Source organism: Leptonotus elevatus, chromosome 8 (assembly GCF_054856555.1).
Source record: "Leptonotus elevatus isolate MCC_2025b chromosome 8, RoL_Lele_1.0, whole genome shotgun sequence".
Classification (NCBI taxonomy): Eukaryota; Metazoa; Chordata; class Actinopteri; order Syngnathiformes; family Syngnathidae; genus Leptonotus; species Leptonotus elevatus.
The window spans coordinates 3213288-3237745 of record NC_141246.1 but is presented as its reverse complement, the minus strand read 5'-3'; the positions used below and the strand labels follow the sequence as shown (position 1 = coordinate 3237745).

General features: G+C 38.7%; 4 protein-coding genes across 6 annotated transcripts in view; 3 read left to right on the top strand and 1 right to left on the bottom strand.

The window, feature by feature from the left end:
* The first annotated feature begins 3461 nt into the window (after nucleotides 1-3461).
* On the top strand, nucleotides 3462-5343 carry LOC147169247 (lipopolysaccharide-induced tumor necrosis factor-alpha factor homolog). Its single transcript, XM_086083722.1, has 4 exons — nucleotides 3462-3603; nucleotides 3674-3751; nucleotides 4992-5160; nucleotides 5235-5343. The coding sequence occupies exons 1-4, from the start codon at nucleotides 3465-3467 to the stop codon at nucleotides 5341-5343; spliced, it is 495 nt and encodes a 164-aa protein (XP_085939848.1). The 5' UTR covers nucleotides 3462-3464.
* A 1392-nt stretch (nucleotides 5344-6735) lies between these two features.
* LOC147169246 (protein disulfide-isomerase) lies at nucleotides 6736-12904 on the top strand. Its single transcript, XM_086083257.1, has 11 exons — nucleotides 6736-6948; nucleotides 8073-8273; nucleotides 9048-9178; nucleotides 9270-9407; nucleotides 10151-10258; nucleotides 10548-10673; nucleotides 10974-11171; nucleotides 11254-11374; nucleotides 11445-11626; nucleotides 12597-12686; nucleotides 12761-12904. The coding sequence occupies exons 1-11, from the start codon at nucleotides 6753-6755 to the stop codon at nucleotides 12845-12847; spliced, it is 1578 nt and encodes a 525-aa protein (XP_085939383.1). The 5' UTR covers nucleotides 6736-6752; the 3' UTR covers nucleotides 12848-12904.
* Nucleotides 12905-13233: 329 nt separating this feature from the next.
* LOC147169245 (synaptogyrin-3-like) lies at nucleotides 13234-19289 on the top strand. Of its 2 annotated transcripts, none has more exons than XM_086082709.1 (4): nucleotides 13234-13500; nucleotides 16382-16640; nucleotides 17664-17809; nucleotides 18640-19289. In XM_086082709.1, exons 1-4 carry the CDS (start codon nucleotides 13396-13398, stop codon nucleotides 18877-18879), a joined length of 750 nt encoding a protein of 249 aa, XP_085938835.1. In that variant the 5' UTR covers nucleotides 13234-13395; the 3' UTR covers nucleotides 18880-19289. The 2 variants fall into 2 exon arrangements, with proteins under 2 accessions (XP_085938835.1, XP_085938836.1); XM_086082710.1 differs by having other exon boundaries at nucleotides 13243-13500; nucleotides 16406-16640.
* A 671-nt stretch (nucleotides 19290-19960) lies between these two features.
* Nucleotides 19961-24458, bottom strand: part of LOC147169244 (voltage-dependent T-type calcium channel subunit alpha-1H-like) — a 73581-nt gene continuing 69083 nt past the window's right edge. For both annotated transcript variants that reach the window (XM_086082440.1, XM_086082441.1), the window contains exon 35: nucleotides 19961-23769. In XM_086082440.1, the coding sequence (XP_085938566.1) occupies nucleotides 23254-23769 (516 nt within the window). In that variant the 3' untranslated portion in view covers nucleotides 19961-23253. The remainder of the gene's footprint in view (nucleotides 23770-24458) is intronic.

The window sequence follows — 24458 nt, the reverse complement described above, 5'->3', positions numbered from 1 at the left end:
CAAAAATAACCAATCAAAAAGTTCCACTTTCTTATTTTTAGTCACAACGTTTTTTTTTGTTTAAAAAGTTGTCTTTTGAGTTAAAACAAAAACATTTCCGGTTGTATTTTGAGTGCAATTACACCACCATCCCCCCCCCCCCCCCAGTATCGATGTGCGCCGCACCCCAAAAGGGCTCAAGCACATCATTGTGACAAGAAACATGTTATAAAACAAACACGTTCTGTGAGTGTTGTGTAAGTGCAGAAATGAATGTGACACAATTGGCAAATGAAAGCAAACATATATGCTTTGCTATGTCACACTTTTTTTTTTTTTAGCTCTTACAATTGTGTTTTGGTCAACACACAACTGTAAGAGGCGGCACCAAAAATGCCAAATGGCTAGCTAGCTTAAGTCGCTAAAGCTAGCATGTGACCAAAAACGTGTGGCTAATAATGTATGTACTGACGAGTCACTATGCAGTCGTACATACTTTAGCTTGATCCTGAAGTCGTCTGGCAACTTCAGCCCAAAACCTGAACTGAACTCGTTTCAAACTTGCCCCCCCGAAGTCAGACGTATTTGAAATGTAGGTCGTGGTGCGTTCGTTCCAAAAGAGGTCAAGCCCCCAACGGCGGCGGCGTTACAACTTCCAAGTGTCGATGATCAACGTGTCGTGCTATTCACATTTGCCCCCCCCCCCCCCCCAGCCCCCCCTGTAATTTCCAAAACAGACTGATGAATCAATCAATCAATCAAATCTTTATTTCTATAGCACCTTTCATACTTTGAAAGCAACAGCGGGTGCTTCACATAAAAAAGGAAAGAGAACAAACACAACGAAAATCCAAAACACAAAGCGATTCCCTGCCACCCCCTGTAATGTGTGCTTTCCTGGAATGCCCCACACAAAGTCGGTGCAGTTACAAAAAAAATAAAATAAAAAAAATGTATAAAGCATAGCTGCAGATGAAATTGAAAATGCATGCTAATATTACTTTCCTGAATAAAACAAACAATGAGTTTGAGTAAAAAATGGGCCATTTTAAGGTTAATAATTTTAATATTTATGTTAACCCCCCCCCCCCCCCACAAAAAATACCCCCCCCCCCACCACCACTACCACCACCACCAAAAAATATCGCAATACGTATCGGATCGCCACCAAGGTACCGGGATCCGGATTGGATCGTGACAGAAAGTGGATCGTCCCAGCCCTAATATATATATACACGTATATGATCTACACATGACCTATAAATGGCAAGTCAAATTGATGTGCTGTAATTATAGACTGTAGAGATGAGACAACTGTATTTTGATGATAGCTATAAACTGGTTGGACGGGCTTTGATCTCGCAAACGTCAGCGACGACTTTCATCTCGCAGTCCGGATCCCGACTTTCTTCAAGGTAAGACTGCTCTCGTATCACACACGTCACATTTATATATGCATTTGCTTTCCTTTTTAAGTATTTATAGCTTGGCTAATTTTAGAATTGAGGTGAATTTTGTGAGTTGAATAAATCACAAGAAAAATACTTTAAGATGAAACTGTAAAAAAAAAATATATATTTTTTTTTTATTCTAAGGAAACCGTCTTTTTCAGCATTCTAAATGATCCTACTAAATTCAAATATAATTCTAGAACACAAAAATCCAACATAGCCAAATAATTTGTCCATCATAAGTAACACGATTTGAACAGTGTTTTTATTTTATTTTATTAATGCCAAAATGTAAATGTTGTTGTTTTTGTTTTTAAATACTGTGGACTGGACCAACCTGTGAATAACAAAAACCCTGCGTAATTGAAGACCATCATAATAGATGCATTGGAAAAACACATTGTATGTACTGTATACATATTTCTATGTATTTATAATATAATTGTTTTTAGTCCAAGCATATTCCACGAAAGATGGGGTAAAAAAAAAAAAATCATTATTTTTAAATATTGGGAGGGGATTTGTATTCAGATTTTTTTTTCAGAACAGAACTGAGGCCTTCCTTCACAGAACATATTGTGTAAGAGGAAATATAATGTGCTTTTGGCAGTATGTCAAACTCATTTGAACCTGCGTTTAAAAATGTACCATAGGGTGCAGGGAATTTCAGAGGCTATTTTTAAACAAAAAAACAAAACGCTTTGTTACTCATAACTTTTATAAAATGGGTCCCGACTTTGCAACAATAGTCCCAAAATGAGAACAGTTGAGAACCACTGCCCGACATGAACATAACAATGAAAAATGTACTTCCAACTTCACAAGTGAGTACATCAAATAATATTTTGGCAACAGATAACAAAAAAATTTAATCTTTTTTTATATCTTGATCAAGCCCCAGATTTTTTTATTTTTTTTTATTTTTAATTAACTCATTCACTGCCATTGACGGCTATTTCTATTAGTTTCACATTTTTTTTCTTCCATTTTTGTTAACAAGAGTATGAAAACTTCGACTTTTTTAAATTATACATTTAGAACAGATATAAAATTATTAAAAATTAGGGGTGTCAGACGATTATAATTTTTAATTGTAATTAATCGCATGACTTCAATAGTTAACTCACGATTAATCACAAATTTTATATCTGTTCTAAATGTACGATAAAAAAAAAAGTTTTATACTCTTGTTAATGAAAGTGGAAAACATTTGAAACTAATAGAAATAGTTCAAATGAATTTTTGACGTCTATATCCGTCAATGGCAGTGAATGAGTTAAGGCCACCTGAGCTACAGTTGGACCCACAAAAAAGGAGATGGCTGAAAAGTCGCACGGCCTTTGTTGGGAATCATATATTTCCTACTCCCTAATTCACATTTGTGGATTATATATATATATATATATATATATATATATATATATATATGTAGGACTATAAAATTAACTCATCAGTCAAATGGAAAATTATTTTGGAACCGTACTCGGGTCCACCCTTAATTTCGCCAGTGTCAGATAATGACAGCGTGTCGGATCAACGTCAGCTGCTGGAAATGATATCGCAAATATTTAACAAACAAAATGATGCAGACTTTTTTCTTCTTTTTTTTTAATGTATGTAAAAAGAACTTCATGTCCATCCAATTAGATTTTGTTATCACGTAATTAGCGGATAAAGCAAGTTTGTTATTTTTTATTTGATCAAAAATGCTTATTTTTAGTCAAGTTTCTCTTAGATTTAGTATGAGGTTGTCTTTTAATGTATGGATTGTTGCGTGCATGATTTTGGTTTTTTTAAGCACTGTGTAATAAATTAAAAGTAAGCTCCAATTCTCAAACGACTCTTTGACCTTTCCTCCTCCTGTGAGATTGTACAGCAAAAATAATAATAATAATAATAGATACATAAAAAATTCATTTAGTTTTCATGAACAAAAATTTTTTTTTTCAACTTTAACAAAATGTTCTGAAAATGTATCTCGATCTTTAATTTGTCTTCATTGTCAGCTTTTTTTTTTTTTTTGTAAATACGCCGATGGACCCTCCGACATACGAGGCGGCCACGCTGCCGCCCTCCGCTGCGGACGTTGAAGCGTTTGACGTTTGCCCTCCTCCGCCTTCTTATTATGCTTCCGTTACCCACTCTTCGAACCCGCCTCCCTATCAAGAAAACAGTAAGATTGCGGCTTAACCTTCCAGGGTGGAAGATAAGTGGGCTTTTTTCATCGCCAATTGTGCATCCAGATCCGTTTCCTGTCTTGGTGCCGGCGACCTTCAGGCCCTTGCAGACTTCCCCGGTCAACATCCATTTAACCCCGTTGGGTACGTGACAAATTGAATACAGTTGCACTTTCAAGTTCAATCAAATCTGGGAGAGAAAGTCGAAAAGCTAGCGTACAAACTCAAAAGCTGGCCGATTTTTGGGCTTGGACGGAAACAGAACCGGGCAGAATAAAGCCAGTAAAAAACAGTAAAAAAAAAAAAAAAAAAATGTTTTATTTGAATAAGCATCTACTTCCTGTTTTTGTGCCAGACTGATCCAGTATCAACCCGTTGTTTCGTTAGCAAACTACTTTAACGTGACTTCCAATGTTGCACGTTTTATGTCACCACATTCCTACTTCCTGTTTTTTGCTGTCTTGATAGGAAGGACACCCAGTCTATGAAAATAAAAGCAGTCGCGGCGCTAAACGAGCCCAATTTCACAAAATACTCATCAAAGTGCTTTTCTTTACAAAAATCGGATCGCAGCGAAGAATTTCATAAGCCAACATCCGTCACTAGGGTTGCCAACTTGGATTTGTGGTAAAAAATAAATAAATAAATAAATAAATATAAAAAAAGAGGGGGGAACGTGGTTATGAAATGGTTCGCGGACGAAAATATTTACGTTTTGCAGTGACCCGGACAGTCCGGAATTGAAATCAGTTGAAAATCTGTGGAAGGAACTAAAGATCAAGTGGATTTAGCTCATTGCTAAAGATGAACGGGCAGCCGAGTTTGATTTGCTGTAATAGCCAATAAAGTATTTTCTCATGATTTTTGAGGAGAAAGGTATGAATAATTTTGGACGTGACACTTTTTGTTCAAATATATATATAAAAGCTGAGATCACCCCCCCCCCCCCCCCCCAGTGACAGAGAGCGACTGTAATGCAATGTATGTCCGTCTTCACAAAACAAACGGAACTTAGTGTAATGTTCATTATTCAGCTAGCCACACACGCTGTAAACTAAAAACAAGGCATACACTCTAAAAAAACAATAAGATACAAACACGACGTGGCAATGTGTAACTATTCTAGGAAAACGTCACCCACAATTACGTACGTAGCGTTCTGTAAATAAAAATAAAAATAATTATACAAATGTCAATATATATATATATTTTTTTTCCCAGGAGTCACATCAAAATTCTTTGTTCACAAAAAAAAAAAAAGAAGGTTGCTCAAACATGAAGCAGACCTAGAATCCAAACTGGTGCAAAACTTTGACATGCCGCTGTCACTTCAAACCAATTCAAACTCCAACGTCCTTGTGTGTCCACATTTGTTTACAAACAGAAGCGGTGCTCGCGCAACCCGTGTCCGAACGAACCATGACGATGTCTAACCTGCTCGGCGCTCCGGGCAACGTTCGGTGTCCGCGCTGCCGCCGCGCAATCGTAACCGAAACCAAACAAATGCCCGGGAGGAGCGCCTACACTCTGTGCTGCGTCCTGGCGTTTTCTGGGTAATTAGCACGTTAGCACGTTAGCACGTTAGCATCTGGTCACTTCTTACAAAAAATTTTTTGTTTGTTTCCAGATTGGTTTGTGGCTTCTGCCTGATTCCTTTCATGATTCCAGACATGTGGGACGTTCATCATTATTGTCCTCACTGTGGAAAACATTTACACGTACATCATAAATCATGACGCGGCTCCACTGTGGATGATTTGGACACTTCTTATGGACCTTGATGAACTTTTTATTTATGCCTTAATGTTGGAAGTCAAGTCAAAAGACATCTTTACAATAATGTGTTGTACGCGCCCCTGCCAGTCGAAATACGGTATTTTGATTCATATTGCCATAGCGGAACATGAATTAAGAAGAAAAATCCACTTTTATCGAGTCAGGGGGCGGCCATTTTGCCACTTGCTGTCGACTGAAAAGGGCCAATCATGGCGCACTTGGTTTTTGGGTTTGGTCATGTGATGTTCGCAAACTGAAGTGTAAAATGGCTGCCTCATCCTGGCATTTAAGATTACAGATCCCTCTGGTGCATTGCGACAGCAAAATGATATTTTCAAAAATAAAACCGCTTCAGTGACAATTTGAAAACAAACTAATCATATGAAAATAAACTCCTAAAAATACGTTTTGTGTTAGTTTTAATGGAAATGGAAAGTTAAGCATTAGGACAAAAATCATGAACTCATTCACTGCCATTGACGGCTATAGACGTCAAAAATTCATTCGAAGTATTTCTATTAGTTTAACATTTTTTCCCACTTTTGTTAACAAGAGTATGAAAACCGAGAATTATTGTATATTTAGAACAGATATAAAATATCAGGCGATTAAATTTTTTAATCGTAATTAATCGCATGACTTCACTAGTTAACTCACGATTAATCACACATTTTATATCTGTTCTAAATGAACAATGAAAAAAATCTAGGTTTTTATACTCTTGTTAACAAAAGTGGAAAAAATGTGAAACTAATAAATAGTTCAAATGAATTTTTGACGTCTATAGCCGTCAATGGCAGTGAATGAGTTAATATCCAAAAATGGAATTAGCATCTTAAGAAAACATTTTGCAGATCAAGAAACTAAAGACATTCTGGCATTAAATGTTAAAAAAATATTTGCACGTTTTTTTTCCTTTTCCTTAGAAACAATTATTTGGTTTGGTTTTTATTGAACATATAAACATAAAGAAAACACATTATAAGTTTAAAAGTTGAAGTAAAAAAAGAATAGGAAAAAATAAAAGAGTTTTTAGGTTCAAAATTTGAATAATAACCATCAATAATTGAACGTTATTAATCACATAATACAATAGCTGTAAATATTTGCTTAAATAAACACTTTACCTATAAAATATTTACATGTCGGTGTTTCTTCCTGTTGTTTTTTTGTTTACCTCCACTTTGACCTCGTTGTTAGGCAAAGTGCACTATGCGACTATTAGCAATTGTCTTGATAAAAGCAACCGCCAATGACGGACACTCAGATAACAAGTTAATGAGCGACAAAAGACGGGCCTGATAACATTCACAACCACGAACGACTACCTGTTAAACCGTCGGCCACTCCCGTCAGGCACGTTGCAACAATGGCGAGCGTCGCGAGACCGCTGCCGCCGCCGCCGCTGCTGCTGTCGCTGCTACTTGCGGCGGCGGCGGCCTCCTGCCTCGCTGCTGGCGAGCAGGAGACGAAAAGGATCCCGGAGAAGGACGGAATTTTACAGCTCAACGAGGCAAATTTCAACCGAGCCCTGACGACGTACAAGCAGCTGCTGGTGCACTTCTGTAAGTTCTTCACTGCCGTCGATTCAGTAATAATAACATAATAGTAACGAGTGCAGTTTGTGTTAGCTATTTATTTGGTATTAGTTGAGCGTTCAGAGCAGTTCACCGGAACTATAATCCCTAAAAACGGTACAAAACATTTACTTAACTCAAAATTTGCTGGTTTCACTAAAGTCTGAAAATATTCTTTGATGTATTTTTTATTTTTATTTGATGGACACAAGGTTCATTCTAAACTCAAAATTGTGCCCCAAAAAAGAGAGACGTTAATTTTAGGGGTGGGAATCTTTGAATGTCTCACGATTCGATTCGATTCCGATTTTTTTTGGCTCAGCGATTCAATTCAGAATCGATTTTCGATTGACAAAATGATTTGACTGACAATGATTTTTGCTTCAATCAATAGATGTGCAAGGAATTGTAATGATCTACTCCAGTCTGACTCGCTAATGCTAATTAGCGCGCTACTCGCTGCACTTTTCGTTCACTCAAAAGAACAGCTCCACGCTGAAAAAAAAAAACTTTTATCGGGGATAACTTGATCGTGACTTTTTCCTTTTACTCCCTAATGTGGCTACAACTTAACAGTGTATTAGACCGCATGGAACCACACTGCCCCTCAGTGGCCAAATCAGGTACAACATGAACAGCGCTCTAAATAAAGGCACACACAAATGCAAGACAGTATAAAAAAATAATTTTTAATCGATTTTGAGACATTTAAAATCGATTCTGAATCGTACTAAATGAGAATCGCGATTCTTATGAGAATCGATTTTTTTTGGCACACCCCTAGTTAATTTAGTTGAAGACTAGAAATCGTTTATGCTTGGTTCTTTGTAGACTCAAATCAATTTTTACGAAAATAAATAAATAAACATGTTAGGTTTGCAAAGTTAAATCAACTATTTTGTTAACAACTTGAATCTTTAAAGATTTAAATTGCCTATGATAAAAAAAATGCTTTACGCACATAAAGTTTGTTAAAGTCTGAAAATCTTGTTCTGTGTTTGCCAAATTACAAACATTATGTTCATTGACGATGTTTAAAAAAAATAATAATGAAAATGAATGTTGGATTCATTGATGCCTCCAAATGGTATTTGATGTTTGCCCGTGCCCAGATGCTCCGCTGTCTGCAGACGGCCGTCGTTTGTCGGAAGTGTTTCAAGAAGCCGCCGGCGACCTTCGGGACTCAGACGTCAAGTTTGCGACGGTGGACGTGACGAACGACAAAGAGCTCGCCAAAGAACTTAACGCAACAGGACCACCAAACATCAGGCTCTACCTTTTCGGAGAGAAAATAAACTTTGTGTCCTGTCCCGGTGAGTTTTAATTTCAATTCCAGCCCAAAATGATTTGGGTTGTTTTGGTCTAAAAAATAATTTGGAATTAAATGTTTGATGTTAGACAGTTACGCGTGTTTAAGAGTGAAGAAAAGTAGATGTAGGATAAAATGAGTTAAAATGATGATGGACAGACGAGTCAGTTATGGTCATCATGTACAGTATTTATTTCAAGCATAAAGATTTCTTATTTGTCATTCATGGCATTAGCTCCCAATTTCATTGTATTTTATTATTTTATTCAAAACAGGAAGAAAAAAAGAAAATACTTGTTTTTGGGCTGTCAACTAAAGAAAATCACGAAGGAATTTCATTGTTTTTTTTTCTCTAATAAAAAGCCACATATTTCCAAATTGTCATTTATACATCCCAGACAAGAAAGTAAACATTTTTTAGGGGGACTTGAAAAAAAATATATTTTCAAATAAAATAATAATTATTTTTTTGGAAAAGTAAACAATTTTTTTTAACTCACAAAAATGTGTTACATATTTTTTTCTCTATTAAAAAAAAAGGTCAATTAATCGAAGATTATAAAAAATATTTACGCTATGTTTCTATTTTCTACTGGTGACCCCTCCCCCCCCCCCAATCTAAACAGAAAATCACAAATTTTTGGTCTAATAGAACATACAAACTAACTCTAAAATGTGTGTGTGGGGGCGTCAAATGTGTTTTTTTTTCAACTAAAACATCAAGAAAATTAGACAAACAAAAATGTACGATTTCCATCCTGACGACGTACGATTCCAGTTCCTCAGAGCTCCGCTTCCATCGTCACGTGGTTGAAAAGGAGGGCGGGGTCTGTTGCCGACCTTGTCGCCGATCTCGGCCAATTGGTGAGCTCGGAGGACGATGAGCTTCGTGTGGTCGGATTCTTTCAGGTGACGACCGTCAAGCTCATAACTCGGTGTGTTCTCTGCTTATCAATGAGATTATTGATAATCGTGTGTGTGTGTGTGTGTGTTTGTGTAGGAGCTGGACAGCGAGTACGTTCGGGTGTTTTACTTGACCGCCGTCAGCCTCCCGGATGTCAATTTTGCTGTGACGCAAAATGATGATGTCATCAGTAAATATGATGTCACACATGATGTTGTGCTCCTACTTAAACAGGTACACAAAAATAACAAGACATGGGTTAGAGTTTCAAATTTGGGTTTGAAAGTAGAGTTAGGCTTTCAAATTCTAAATTAAAATTAGAGTTAGGTTTCCAAGTAGGTTTAATGTTTCAGTGTAGGGTTTCAAACTAAGGTTAGGATTTGCAGAAGGATGTTGTAATGTATTAGTTTATTTCTCATATTAACTCGTTCACTGCCATTGACGTCGATAGGCGTCCAAAATTCATTTGAACTATTTCTATTAGTTTAACATTTTTTCCCACTTTTTTTTACAAAATTATGAAAAAAAATTAATCGCCTACGCCCCTCATTTTTAATCATCTTTTCTTCTTTAAAAAATAAGTATATATTTTTTAATGTTTAATAATCTTTTCTTTTAAAAAAAAAAAAGAAGAAAAAATTAGGGGCGATCAGGCGATTAAATTTTTTAATAATAATTAATCATGATTAATCACAAATTTTATCTGTTCTAAATGTACAATAAAAAAAATTCTAGGTTTTCATACTCTTGTTAACAAAAGTGGGAAAAAATGTTAAACTAATAGAAATAGTTCAAATGAATTTTTGACGTCTATAGCCGTCAATGGCAGTGAATGAGTTAAACTTGAAGACATTCAAGCTGCTCGATATGGATAAAAATGCCACCCCCGATCATGTTCAATGTTTATCCTGTTCCTAATGGAGATTCAAAGGTTTGAGAAGGTTCCGCTGTTGCCTTGCATGTGTTTGTGTCGGCAGTCGAAGCTGATTCAGGCCTACGAGATGACGCCGCAGACCTCCAAAGAAGACTTGATGACGTTTGTCAGCGTCTACCAAATGGATCTCGTCACAGAATACACCGGAAAGGTAGGCGAGGATGTTGCGCAATAACGGACTGCTGCAGTTCCGCACTTGGACGCCGGGTGGCAGCAAACTCCGACTCAGTTCATCACCATTCAAACAGACGTATCAAATAATATTGATATCAAATTTGGTTCGGTCATTTTAGCTCGATTTCCATCTATTACAAAATATTAAACAGTAACACATTGAATTAAGCAATACATGAAGATTGATGGAGAAATTTTGAATTGCATATATCACAAATGAAATATAAACAATATGGGAATAATGTACACTGTGATTTATTCATCAGACAGCCACTCAGATCCTGTCATCACCCGTTCTTAGCCACGCCCTCCTTTTTGTCAACAAAAGCTCGGCCGATTTCCACGAGTTGCACGCCGCCTTCAGCGCCGCCGCCGAGGTCTTCAGAATGAAGGTGACACACACACACCGACACACGTTGGGTTTACATGTCTAGTAAGGACATCTCATTTACATAATGCATTTCCTTGACGCTTACTCTAACCCCAACCATAACCCAATTCAAACCAAAACTCTAAAACCAAGTTGTGACCCTTAAAAAGAGGTTTGGACTCATAGGGGGCCACCAAAATGTCCCCACAAGGACACGTGGTCCCCACAATGATAGTAAAACCCCAGAAAATGGTCCCCATGATGTGATATAAATCCACACACACACACACAAAATGAACTCCACTTCTTTGTTTGTGTTGAGATTCTGTTCGTACTGGTGGACGTGTCGGAGCCGCGTAACGGCCGGCTCATGGAGTACTTCCGCGTGCGGGACTTTGAGGCTCCCCTCGTGCGATTGGTCAACCTGACGGACCACGTGACCTACCAGCTGCCCTCGGCCGCGCCAGACGCCGACGCCATCGAGGCCTTCTGCCGGGACTACCTGGACGGCAAGGCCAAGGTACGTATGTGGAGTGTGTGACGTGTAATGCAAACCAATGGAAATGTGTGTGTGCGTGTGTGCGTGTGTGTGCGTGCGTCAGCCCAAGATGCAGAGCGAGCCGATCCCCGAAGGATGGGACCAACGTCCGGTCAAGCAACTGGTCGGAAGCACTTTTGAGGAAGTTGCCTTCAACCCTAACTTGGCTGTCTTTGTCTTATTCTGTAAGTAACTCTAAGTACACTCTGTATGAAGTATATGTACGGGCGTACCTAATGAAGCGGCCTATTTCAGACGTGCCGTACAGTCCAGAGTCCCGCGCGGTGTTCCCCCTGTGGGAGGAGCTCGCCGAGGCCTTCAAGGCTCGCGAAGACGTCGTGGTCGCTCGCATCGACGCCTCGGCTAACGACATCAACATGTCGGTGCAGCGCGCCTATCCCGCCTTCTGCTTCTTTCCCGCCCTCTACGCCGAGAGAGTAAGATGCATTTCTGCCTTTTGCAGCTTGTCGCATACCACACGCAGCGCTAAATCATCTCAAAAAGTACACCGCCAGTCACAGAGGATCCAAGTTGAAGTCCTTAGTTCACAAAAAGCGACTCCGTCTATCCAAATCAAGCTAGCAAATACAGGAAGTACAAACATATCAAAATAAAACTAGTAAAAACATCGCCTAACGGGTAAACTCAAATGCACAACAAAAACAGGAAGTAGAAACCTTCAAAAATAAAACCAGCGTGAAACTAATTTGAATTGCCAGCATCAGTCACATAAGATCCAAGTCATTCATTTGTTCACAAAAAGCTGGTTAAAAACAGCTCATACCAGGACAAGAAAAAATGGAAGTAGAAACCTACCCCCCCCCCCAAAAAAAAACACACTCAACAAACATAAATGCACACCATCCATCAAAGATCTTGAAAAACAATTTGTTCACAAAAAGCTGCTTCTTTCCATCACCATTGGAAAGTTGTATTGTGCCATCAGAAACAGGAAGTAGAAACCTACCAAAATAAAACCAGTAACAGTGTGAAACAAATTTGAACACCCAGCATCAGTCACATAAGATCCAAGTCAGTCTTTTGTTCACAAAAAGCTGCTTCTTTCCGTCACCATTGGAAAGTTGTATTGTGCCATCAGAAACAGGAAGTAGAAACCTACCAAAGTAAAACCAGTAACAGTTTAATGCAAATTAAATGCCCAGCAGCAGTCTGCAGTCATATTAAATCGAAGTAATTAAAAGCTGGTTAATAACAGCTCAAGTCAGAACAACCAAAACAGGAAGTAGAAACCTACCAAAATAAAACCAGTAACGGTGTAATGCAAATTCAATCCCCAACAGCAGTCATATTAACTCAAAGTAATTAAAAGCTGGTTAATAACAGGTCAAGTCAGAACAATGAACAACAGGAAGTAGAAACCTACCAAAATAAAACCCTTTCTCCCAGGCGGTGTTTTACACTGGCGACAGGAAGCTGAAGGCCCTGCTTGCTTTTGTCCACCTGGAGATGAAGAAAGCCGCAAAAGACAGAATGAAGGTAAAATGTGTCGTTTGTCAACGTGAATAAAACGTTGGCTAAAAATAAAACTTGTTGTTGTGGGGGTGGTTAAGGAGGACGACGACAGGAGGACGTACGTGGAAGCCATGAAAGCAGAAGAAGAGAAGAAAGTGAAACACACCGGCAAGGAGGAACTTTAACGGCCAATTGTTGTGACGTGAAGAAATGTCAAGCAACGTCGAAGCAATTAAATAAAGAGCACATCTTATCATGATTTGTCAAAATAATAATTATTACAATGGTAGCAATTTAACACCTGATTATTTTCACAACCACGTGATTATGTTAATAAAGATTTGTTAGTTTACTGTATTGTTCGATTTTCACATTTTGATTATCATTATTAATCGTAATATGTTCGTTTTTCTGAGAGTATAACAATAATAATAATTACTATTTTATGTATAACAATACTAATAATTACTATTTTATGTATAACAATACATACAGTATAAGCCTATATGTAAAGGGGGGTGGGGGGGTGTTATCATTTGGACGATTTGACGCAAGCGGGCAGCAGTCTGTGTGTGACGTCATCGCGAGGCTGCTGGAGCGCTGCGGCTGCGCACAGCGGCGCACAGCTGCTGCTTCTCGAGCCGTCTGGTCCGCTTCTCTCGGCGGGGACAAGGAGCCGCGCTTGGAGGTCGCTCGAAGCGGAGGGGGGGGGTCAGGGGGGGCCCTGGCCGCGATGGAGCCAGCGGCCGCGTACGGAGCCGCTAAAGCCGGCAAGCTCGTCTTCGACCCGGTCGCCTTTTTCACGCATCCGCGGACCATCTTGAGGCTGCTGTCTTGGGTGAGCATCTGCAAAAAAGGAAAAAAAAAAGGAGGGGGGGGGGGTGATTGGGGCTGCGTAGCCACTCTTTGTCTCTCCCCCCCCCCCCCACATGACGTGCATCATCCAGCATGAAAATGATATTTTCTATATTGTTTGTTTGTGTTAGACGTTAAGGTGGGGTTGCCACTGCATAATTGTGTAACAAACATTTTGATTGGTCTGTGAATGTATTTAGCTGAAAGCCTCTTTTGTCCATCTTGCAAGCTCATGATGATGCTCATGAGTTGTGTGCAAATTGCACATCTTACTTAACCATATCCCATTTTTCATTTTTGAAAAGCCTCTAATGATCCAATATATACATATACAAATGTATTCTAAATATATCTTAGTACATACATTCTACAGTGCAGTTATTGTTTTATGTTTGGATTATATACTGCATATTAGATTTTATGTAAAAAATTAAAATGTAAAAAAAAAAAAAAACATTTTAAATTTATGTTAAAATTCATAGTTAAGTTCATAAATCAATATTTTTAAATGATTTGTATCTTGTCACATAATAGTGAAGACTTCTTTTCGATAGTTAAAAAAATAAGATATAAAAATACACGTTATATTTACACTACAAATACAGGTTTAAATGTAATTACATTAATTATTAAAAATCCACCCTTCAACTGGTAACCAGCTAATCACAGTTGTGCATTTTAATAATAATAATAATAATAATAATAATAATAATAATAATGATAATATATAATAATAATGATAAAAGAAAATGTAATACTTTTTTTTACAATAGTTCCATCACATTTTTGGCACATTTTAAATAATTTATAAATACATTTTCAGTGGATTTTAATAGTTTTATATATTTTAAATGCGTTTAAAGTTAAAATAAATTAAAGTAATTTTCAAATGTTTATTTCAAAAATATATGTAGGCTATTTTTTTAAACTTTTTTTAAGGCCGAAAACAGATGTGAACCGTTGACACTTCGTTTAAAGTGCATAAAACTGCCCATTGGGGTCTAGAACAACACTTTTTTTTTTTTTAACTGCTTAAAAACTTGAAACTTGTTTGTACCCATACATGTAAAAAAAAATTATAATAAAAAAAAAAAGAACAGACATGGTCCCTTTGCCACTTTGGACCATTGGTGTATCTTTTCTACCAATAAACAATTGTAAGGGGTTCAATTGGGTTAGGGGTTAGGGGTTAGGGGTTAGGGGTTAGGGGTTAGGGGTTAGGGGTTAGGGGTTAAGGGTTAAGGGTTAAGGGTTAAGGGTTAGGGTTAGGGTTAGGGTTAGGGTTAGGGTTAGGGTTAGGGTTAGGGTTAGGGTTAGGGTTAGGGTTAGGGTTAGGGTTAGGGTTAGGGTTAGGGTTAGGGTTAGGGTTAGGGTTAGGGTTAGGGTTAGGGTTAGGGTTAGGGTTAGGGTTAGGGTTAGGGTTAGGGTTAGGGTTAGGGTTAGGGTTAGGGTTAGGGTTAGGGTTAGGGTTAGGGTTAGGGTTAGGGTTAGGGTTAGGGTTAGGGTTAGGGTTAGGGTTAGGGTTAGGGTTAGGGTTAGGGTTAGGGTTAGGGTTAGGGTTAGGGTTAGGGTTAGGGTTAGGGTTAGGGTTAGGGTTAGGGTTAGGGTTAGGGTTAGGGTTAGGGTTAGGGTTAGGGTTAGGGTTAGGGTTAGGGTTAGGGTTAGGGTTAGGGTTAGGGTTAGGGTTAGGGTTAGGGTTAGGGTTAGGGTTAGGGTTAGGGTTAGGGTTAGGGTTAGGGTTAGGGTTAGGGTTAGGGTTAGGGTTAGGGTTAGGGTTAGGGTTAGGGTTAGGGTTAGGGTTAGGGTTAGGGTTAGGGTTAGGGTTAGGGTTAGGGTTAGGGTTAGGGTTAGGGTTAGGGTTAGGGTTAGGGTTAGGGTTAGGGTTAGGGTTAGGGTTAGGGTTAGGGTTAGGGTTAGGGTTAGGGTTAGGGTTAGGGTTAGGGTTAGGGTTAGGGTTAGGGTTAGGGTTAGGGTTAGGGTTAGGGTTAGGGTTAGGGTTAGGGTTAGGGTTAGGGTTAGGGTTAGGGTTAGGGTTAGGGTTAGGGTTAGGGTTAGGGTTAGGGTTAGGGTTAGGGTTAGGGTTAGGGTTAGGGTTAGGGTTAGGGTTAGGGTTAGGGTTAGGGTTAGGGTTAGGGTTAGGGTTAGGGTTAGGGTTAGGGTTAGGGTTAGGGTTAGGGTTAGGGTTAGGGTTAGGGTTAGGGTTAGGGTTAGGGTTAGGGTTAGGGTTAGGGTTAGGGTTAGGGTTAGGGTTAGGGTTAGGGTTAGGGTTAGGGTTAGGGTTAGGGTTAGGGTTAGGGTTAGGGTTAGGGTTAGGGTTAGGGTTAGGGTTAGGGTTAGGGTTAGGGTTAGGGTTAGGGTTAGGGTTAGGGTTAGGGTTAGGGTTAGGGTTAGGGTTAGGGTTAGGGTTAGGGTTAGGGTTAGGGTTAGGGTTAGGGTTAGGGTTAGGGTTAGGGTTAGGGTTAGGGTTAGGGTTAGGGTTAGGGTTAGGGTTAGGGTTAGGGTTAGGGTTAGGGTTAGGGTTAGGGTTAGGGTTAGGGTTAGGGTTAGGGTTAGGGTTAGGGTTAGGGTTAGGGTTAGGGTTAGGGTTAGGGTTAGGGTTAGGGTTAGGGTTAGGGTTAGGGTTAGGGTTAGGGTTAGGGTTAGGGTTAGGGTTAGGGTTAGGGTTAGGGTTAGGGTTAGGGTTAGGGTTAGGGTTAGGGTTAGGGTTAGGGTTAGGGTTAGGGTTAGGGTTAGGGTTAGGGTTAGGGTTAGGGTTAGGGTTAGGGTTAGGGTTAGGGTTAGGGTTAGGGTTAGGGTTAGGGTTAGGCCAATGCGCTATGCCCTGAACCGGAAGCGCTTGTTTTTTGTTTTGCCGGCTTTGAAAGCCCAACTTGCGCCACCCGCGGCAGGTGTTCTCCATGGTGGTGTTCAGCTGCATCGTGAACGAGGGTTACATCAACATCGGCAGCGAGCGTCTGCTGTGCGTGTTCAACAAGAACGCCAACGCCTGCAACTTTGGCGTGACGGTGGGCGTGGCCTGCTTCCTGGCCAGCGCCTTCTTCCTGCTCCTCGACGCCGTCTTTCCGTCCTTCAGCAGTCTGATGGACAGACGGCGCGCCGTGCTGCTCGACCTCGTCTGCTCAGGTAAAAAAATAATAAAAATCATAAAAAAAATCCCTGACTTTGGAACCCTAATCTAGTTAACCTCACCTTCATGGCTTGAAACCCAACTTAAAACTCACTTGAACCCTAACCTTAATTTAAAACCCTAACTTGCAGCATTAAGCCTGGCTCGAAACTCTACCTTGAAACCTTAATTTTTTATTTAAAACCCTTATTTGATACCCTAATTTGACACTTTAAGCCTCGCTTGGAGCCCAACTTCTAAGCCCCGAACCTTTCTTCTTTGGAACTTTCACCCTCATTTGAAACCCCTCTTTTTTTTTTAAACCTTAACCTTTGATTGAAACCCTAATTAATTTAAAACCTTAACTCTTAGTTGAAAGCCTCGTGTGAAACTTGAACCTTTCTTGCTTATTCGAAACCCAACTCTCATATGAAACTCCAACTGAAGCTTGAAACCTGAATTAATTACCTTAACCCTTGCTTGAAACTTTCAAACATCAACATTACTCGAAACCCTAATTTGAACCCTTAGCCCCAATTTACAACCCCAACCTTGGCTTGAAACCCTAACTCTGTTGCTTAAACCTTTCTTTAAAACCCTCATTTGAAACCCTGACTCCTATTTGAAATTCAAGTCAAGGCTTGAAACCCAAACTTAAAACGTTAGCCTCGGTTGCAACCATACTGTGACACGATAACCTTTTTTTTTTGAAACACTAATTTGAAACTTCTGGCTTGAAGCCCCGCTTTGTAACCCTAATCCTTGATCGAAACCCTTATTTGAAACCCTACTTCTATTTTAAAACTCCTTTCTTTAAAAACCTAATTTGAAACCCTAACTGCAATTTAAGACTCAAAGCAAGGCTTGAAACCCTAATTCAAAACCCGAGCCTAAGTTGAAACCCTACTCATTTGAACGCCCTACTCAAATTTTCAACTCTAACCAAAAATTTGAAACCCTATCTTGAAATCTTTTGAACCCTTGTTTGAAACGCTGACTTGAATGCTTCACACTTCCTGTTTGTGCTTTTGCCCTTGGAGGCGTGGCCAGCTTCCTGTGGTTCGTGGGCTTCTGCTTCCTGGCCAATCAGTGGCAGGCGACGTCACCGGACGAGCTGCCGTTGTCGCAGGGCGCCGACGCCGCACGAGCCGCCATCGCTTTCTGCTTCTTCTCCATCATCACATGGGTCGGTCGCGCGTTACAAACATTACTAAAAAAAATATCAAAACAATTTTTTCTTTCTCTGTTGTAAAATTAAATGCTAAAAGGACAACGTATTGCAAAAGTCAAATGTTCCGCATGTAATTAATATGTTTGCTGTTCTAAGTGTTAAGGGAGCAAAAAAATCTGCCATTTTAGTCATTATATACTTTATAATTGATACGAAAATGAATATATAGAATATTGTGAATCTATAGTAAAATTTAAAACATTCTTAATTTGGATTTGTTTTTTTATTTTCATGACATTGTTTACAAATTTCTATATATGTTTACTTTTTGATTTTTTTTTTTAATATTACAATTTTTTTACGTTGGTTGTACATGATAAAATTCACGTTTTAATTTAAATAAATTAAATTACATGTATAACGAATTGTGAAACTTATCACATTAAAATACAAAAATGTGTCATTCATCACATTATAACATGAAACTTATCACGTTAAAAAGTCTCATTTAAATTATGTAAAAACATGAAATTCATCACATAACTTAAAAATGTTCATGTTAAAGTAAAACTTTAAAAAAAAAAGGGTGCAGTTTATCACACCACAACCTTAAACTTATCACATTAAAATGTTACATTTATTACGTTATAACATTAAACTTATCACATGAAAATGGGAAACTAATCACGTTAAAAAAAGAAATTTATCATGGAAAAATGTGAAATTTATCATATCTTTACTGGTGGGTAGCGATACGCACATTTCTTGTATTTTATGTCAATTTTTAAATGTATTCTTTCTTCTTTCTTTATTTATTCCGCTAACTTTCCCGCGCTCGCCAACAGACCGTACTGACGCTGAGCGCCCTGCGTCGCTTCCTGTCGGGCTCGCACGCCAACCTGTTCACATGGCAGCACCTGGACACCGCCCCCGCCGCCGGCCACGCCCGGGCCACGCCCTACCCCATCGCCAACGGCGCCACCATCGTGACCACCAAGCCCTACCAAGCCCCGCCCTTCACAGAGACCCTGGACCCGCAGAAGCTCACGCAGCAGCAGCACAGACCCGTGGCGCCCGCCTTCTAACTCGCTAAGGTAGCTAAGTAGTAGTAGCTAAGGCGATGATGGTGTTGCCATGGCAACCCGCTTTCTTTGCTTTTGTGTGTTTGCGCACGTGCACTTCGCAGGCACGCCACGGTTAGTCTCTCTCTCACACAATCACAAACATACACGAGCATGTATACTTTTAGTGTAAAAGACACCTTAAAAAAAAAAAAAAAAAAGGACGTTTTTAGTGGAAGCATTTCATTGGCTCACAGCGTGATTGACAGGCAGCAATAGAGGGGCGGGATTTGCCGGATATCCTGGCAGCAGCTTTCCTGAATGTTCCGCGCCATATGAAATATTTATGTGATTTAATATTTCATTGTGATATGCCCACGTGTATGTATGATGAAAAAAAAAAAAAAAACATAAATAAAACCAGCACCATCAAAGGGCTTTGCCTTTGTTTGTTTGTTTGACATGCATGGAAATGTGAAATAGGCATTGTAAGCGATTTATCATCTCCAATTTATTTCTCTTATATATATATATATATATATATAAGATATTTTCTTATATATATATATATATATACATATATATATATATATAAAATATGTTTTCTTATTTATATATATATATATATAAGATATTTTCTTATATATATATATATATATATATACATATATATATATATAAAATATGTTTTCTTTTTTATATATATATATATATATAAGATATTTTCTTATATATATATATATATATATAAGATATTTTCTTATTTTTAAAGTTCAAGTACTTAAAATACTTAATATACAAAATATTTGTGTAATTAAAAAAAAAAAAAAACAGAAATTGAATGACTAGATTTTCATAAATAAATGCACGTATATAATGACCCACAGTGTTGGATTATCAAAAATGATTTGGTGTGGGTCCCACACAGATACGACATACTGTACCTTTTTTTTCTTCACTATTTTTCATCATTTCACTTGCTTCATTATCTGCTATTTTTGAGTAGCTGAGAGAAATGACAGAATGTGTGTGAGTGCGTGCACTGGGCATGCACGATGTCTTGTTTTTTTTTAAATTATTAGCAAGACGTAACAGGAGGCGAGTAAAAAGTCAGACAGGAAGTAGTTTTATTTCAGGGACGGTGTGAAAAGCCCTGCTGCGCTTTGTGCATCTCAGACCGTTTCATGTGCAACATTTCAAATCATCATCATCATCATCATCATCATCATCATCATCATTCTGACAAAAATCCTGTAACATTCATAAGCATTGAAAATTCACCTGCTTTCTTCCTCACGTCGCCGCTGCTGCTGTGTTAATAAAATAGAATCTTCGTTATTCGACCTTGAATAAGCCCTTCTTATCCGCACGCTTGTTCGTCAGCTCCAAAACACTAACAAAAATATTGGATTTGCCTCAAAATGGCTGCATGGAAACAAAATGGCCGCCTTCCTGTTCAATTGTACGGATGAGTCCTTGAGTTTTATTTTTATTTTTATTAATAATAGACATGTCTGCCCCATTTCACGTCAATCCATGAAACTGGTGTATCTGGTACAGATTTTTTGTTCTCTTTTGAAACGTTCTGATCGGGTTTTGTTCTTGGGAACATCAAACTTGGACGCCTTTCTGTAAAATCTTGCAGATTTGAGCATATCTCATCTGGTTTTGCTTCCGATTGTCATTATTTTGTTCTAATTAGTTAATACCAGTTGGTCAAGTTAAGAGCCTTGGAGTTTGATCCAAAATGGCTTCTTCAGACCAAAATGGCCGCCTTTGTGCTCAATTTCAAACATGGGATCTTGAAAGGTTTTTCTGTGTCGTCTGGCGCCAGTTTCCAATCAACCTGTGGAAATGGTGTCCGGGGCAGATTATTGTTTTTTTTTTTTACTTTACATGTTGTGTTGACCAACATCAAACTTTAATACCACATCTTTGGGGTTTGTTTATACAAATTCCATAGTAGGAGTTCCCGGTATTTGCCCAAAATAGCTGCTTAAATCAAAATGGCCACCTTTGTGGTCAATTTTCAGGCATGGGTCCTTTTTCCTCCGTCCTGACGCAGAATTGGTGAAACTGGTGTCCGCTAATATTTTTAAACATTCCAGGGGCATCAATGATTGCGTTTTTGAGTGCGTTGGGGACCAGGATACGCACGCTTTCAAAAATTGGTGACGTTTCAGGCACGTTGACTCGAGGCCCTGGAAAATGTTGGTTAATTCAGCTCAATTTGGGCAAATTCCATAGTGACAGCCTTTGGATTTCTCCCAAAATGGCTGCTTCAAACCAAAATGGCCGCCTTCCTGTTCAATTTCAGTCATGGCTCTTTGAGACTTTTCCATGCATCCTGTTCATTAGAGACAGAATTCCTCATCAAACGGTGAAACTGGTGTTCGGGGCAATTAAAAAAAAAAACTTTCTAGGGGGCGCCACTGAGAAAGTCGTTGAAGTTTGTGTTTGAAACCCTTCGGATACACATTGCATAAATTGTTGCATTATGGGGCAGGTTGAAGGCCCCCCCCACCCAAAAGGCGATTCAAGTCCAACTTCAGACAGCAGGGGGCAGTCTAAACGCTACTTCTACCCTGAGAATACGAAGCAATAAAACAGGAAGTGAAACTCATCAGGCGGGAATAATTGACTGATTATTGAGTGTGCGCAGGGAGGCAAACAGGTAGAGGTAGAGACCGCTAAAGCCTAGGTCACACTACATGTTCCATACATTGATTGGATTCTATATATATATATTTTTTTTTAAATATGTATTTTTTGATGATTAAAAATGTGTATTTTATTCATTTAAGCTTATAATATAGCAATATATTTGAATGCAGCTAGGTACAATTTGCATGAATTCAAAAAGTCACAAAATAATGTGTTGCAAGATCTTCACAAATCTTGCCCCAAAATGACAGAAAAAAAAATCTTGCAAAAAAAAAGTGGACTTACCATATTTGGTGCATATTTTGATTTTTCTTTGGAGGTTTTTCGTGATAAGTGATTAATTGTTTTCAAAGCTATTCAAAGCTTTTTTTTATTTTTATTTATTTAATTTTATTTCTCACATGCTATCAAACAGTATAACTTTTTGTTGATTTTAACATTGCAGTTTAGTTCTACGGTCCTCGTTCTCGAACTCTGGTTGTACTTCTTCTTTGGCTTTTTTTTTTTAAAATATAACAAATGTCCTCACCTGCTTTCAATAGTAGAGCATGTTAGCTAAGCTAGGCAAAAAAAAAAAAAAACATTGTGGAAAAAGTTGCAAAAATGCTTTGTTTTGTTGATTTTATTAAGAACAGAGCTTATATTGTAATATGAGCAAAATTTTCTTGAAAAATAACGCAAAATTGGCAAAAAAAAAAAATGTCAAAAAACATGTGGCAAAAATTCCAGGAAAAAAATCAATGTAAAAAATGTGTTGCAAAAATTCTGCAAAAAAACAAAAGAAGTTTGGGGTGTTTTGCCGAATTTGTTTTACTGTTAACTGCAGTTAACCTCTTTTTACAATTTTAGCAAAAAACATAGCAAAAAACATAGCAAAAAAATGTCGTGGAAAAATTCAAGATGCCAGCAAATTTCGTATCATTTCGTATCATTTTTTAATTTTTCTTTGGATTTTTTTGTGACGAATAGTATCACATTTTAAAAGTAGTATTTTGTTAGTATTCTATTTGACTAGGAATAGTGGTTAACGTTAACTTTTACACATGAATTTGAATTTTGCGCGACAAAGAAAAAAAAACTCCCAACATATAATGCAACATTTTTCGCACGCTGTGATTAACTTCTTTAAATACTTGTCATCGGAATCTGAGCAAAAATTGTCATAAAAAATTCAGCGGACAAAAAAAAAGTTGACTGATATTAAAGGATATTTTGCATACATTTTGCATACATTTGGATTTTCCTTTGGAATTTTTTTTATGACGAGCGTCATCACTCATTAATTCAAGTTAGTGTTTTGTTGATTTTTTACTACGACGAGCATTTAAACAAAAATATATAAATCAAGTTACGACGAAGCGTTTTCTTTTATGATTTTCTTACTAACGTTAAGTTTGAAATGTTACTGAAACGGAATGACTTTTAGTTCCGTTATGTGGAATGTGAAACAAGAGAGAGAAAAAATGAAGGACGTGAATGAGTTTGAATGGCACCGTGACCTAGGCTTGAGGCGCAAGGGCAAAGAAGCTGGGATGGAAGCAGGAGTATAGAACAAGCAAAAGGAAAGTCGACGTGTCGTCAGTATACGCTAAAGGTTAAACGACTCCAAAGTGTGCAAAAAACAAACAAACTGCACGGCGGGGAGCAGTCTGAACACACAAACCCTGTGATTGGCCAGGACAAGGCAGGAGGGCGTGGCCTCGTGTGCTTCGCCAAAAATCCAAAACAAAACAGTCAGTCGTCCAGAGAGCCGGACTCGGGCTGATTGGTCGCCACAGCGGTGGCGTCGAACGACAGCGTCCGCCTCCTGAGCTCCACGCTGCTGTCCATCAGCTGCGTCGCCATGGTAACCGGCTCCTCCCCCGGGGGCGGGCTCACGCGCTCCTTCCTGTTCCGCCCCGACACCGGCGACACCGACTGGCTGAGGCGGCAGCGGGCCTCGTCGGGATCGGGCGCCAGGTGTCTGTGCGAGTGCGTGTTGATGCGCCGCACTTCCTCGTCGGGGTCGTCCGCCGCCTGGGGCGCCGCCCCCACTGCGTCCTTTCCCGCTTGGTCCGATTCGGGTCCGGGTTCGCGACTCCGGCATGAGATGACCCTCTGCGGTTGAGTGTACTTCAAGGTGTGAACGCTGGACGAGCGCTGGCGGGGCGGCGTGGGAGAAGACGGCGAGCCGGCGGGCACGGGGGGGTGGCTGTCCGAAACGTTGTCAGCCGAGCCGCTTTGATCCAGTGAATCACAACGCACGGCCTCCTGCGTGCAAATACATGGAAATAATGCAAGGCCGAGGATGTGGGGCAAAGTCAGGTGTGCCCCAAAGCCAAAACAAATGTTATTTATTTGGTGAAATATTGTTAAAAATAACTTAAATTAAATGGGAAGATATGGCTGTGGGGCAACTTTGCATGTGCCCCAAAGGCCTTTTTTTTTTTAAATAACAATTTTCTTGAATGTTAAAGAAAGAATGTTACAAGAACAAATTTAAAGACTTGTTGCTAGGCAAAGTTTGTGGGGCAAAGTCAAGAATGCCCCAAAGCCATTAAATAAATGTTTTCATGGTGAAAAATAAATAAATAAATAAACATGGAAGATATGACCAATTTTTGTGGTCAACTTAGCACTACAGCCCTACAACTTTTTTTTCTCTTTAATTTTTTTAAATATATTTTCTAAGCATTTTTCACTTTTTGGTTTTTAAAATATTATTTACCACTTTCTTGATTTATTATTTTTACCATTACTTTTTTAAAAACTTTTTTTACTCTATTTTTTTTTTAAAGATTTTAAACAATTGTTTAAATTAGAAAGAAATCAGTGTTTTATTTTTTTTTATATTTTCCCTTCACTTAACCTTTATTAGTTTATTTTACTTTAAAAAAATCTTTCTTCCCCACATTTGTTTTTTCCCCAAAATTTTACTTTTTGACCTTTTTTTAACTTTG

Excerpts from the sequence above, each read along its gene's own strand:
- LOC147169246 (XM_086083257.1), top strand. The coding sequence starts at position 6,753 with ATGGCGAGCGTCGCGAGACCGCTGCCGCCGCCGCCGCTGCTGCTGTCG. Across the intron at positions 9,408-10,150 it reads TTGTGCTCCTACTTAAACAG|TCGAAGCTGATTCAGGCCTA; the intron begins GTACACAAAAAT and ends TTGTGTCGGCAG. Across the intron at positions 11,627-12,596 it reads CCGCCCTCTACGCCGAGAGA|GCGGTGTTTTACACTGGCGA; the intron begins GTAAGATGCATT and ends CCTTTCTCCCAG.
- LOC147169245 (XM_086082709.1), top strand. The coding sequence starts at position 13,396 with ATGGAGCCAGCGGCCGCGTACGGAGCCGCTAAAGCCGGCAAGCTCGTC. Across the intron at positions 13,501-16,381 it reads TCTTGAGGCTGCTGTCTTGG|CCCAACTTGCGCCACCCGCG; the intron begins GTGAGCATCTGC and ends CGGCTTTGAAAG. Across the intron at positions 16,641-17,663 it reads GCTCGACCTCGTCTGCTCAG|GCGTGGCCAGCTTCCTGTGG; the intron begins GTAAAAAAATAA and ends TTGCCCTTGGAG.
- LOC147169247 (XM_086083722.1), top strand. The coding sequence starts at position 3,465 with ATGGACCCTCCGACATACGAGGCGGCCACGCTGCCGCCCTCCGCTGCG. Across the intron at positions 3,604-3,673 it reads GCCTCCCTATCAAGAAAACA|ATCCGTTTCCTGTCTTGGTG; the intron begins GTAAGATTGCGG and ends TTGTGCATCCAG. Across the intron at positions 5,161-5,234 it reads TGCGTCCTGGCGTTTTCTGG|ATTGGTTTGTGGCTTCTGCC; the intron begins GTAATTAGCACG and ends GTTTGTTTCCAG.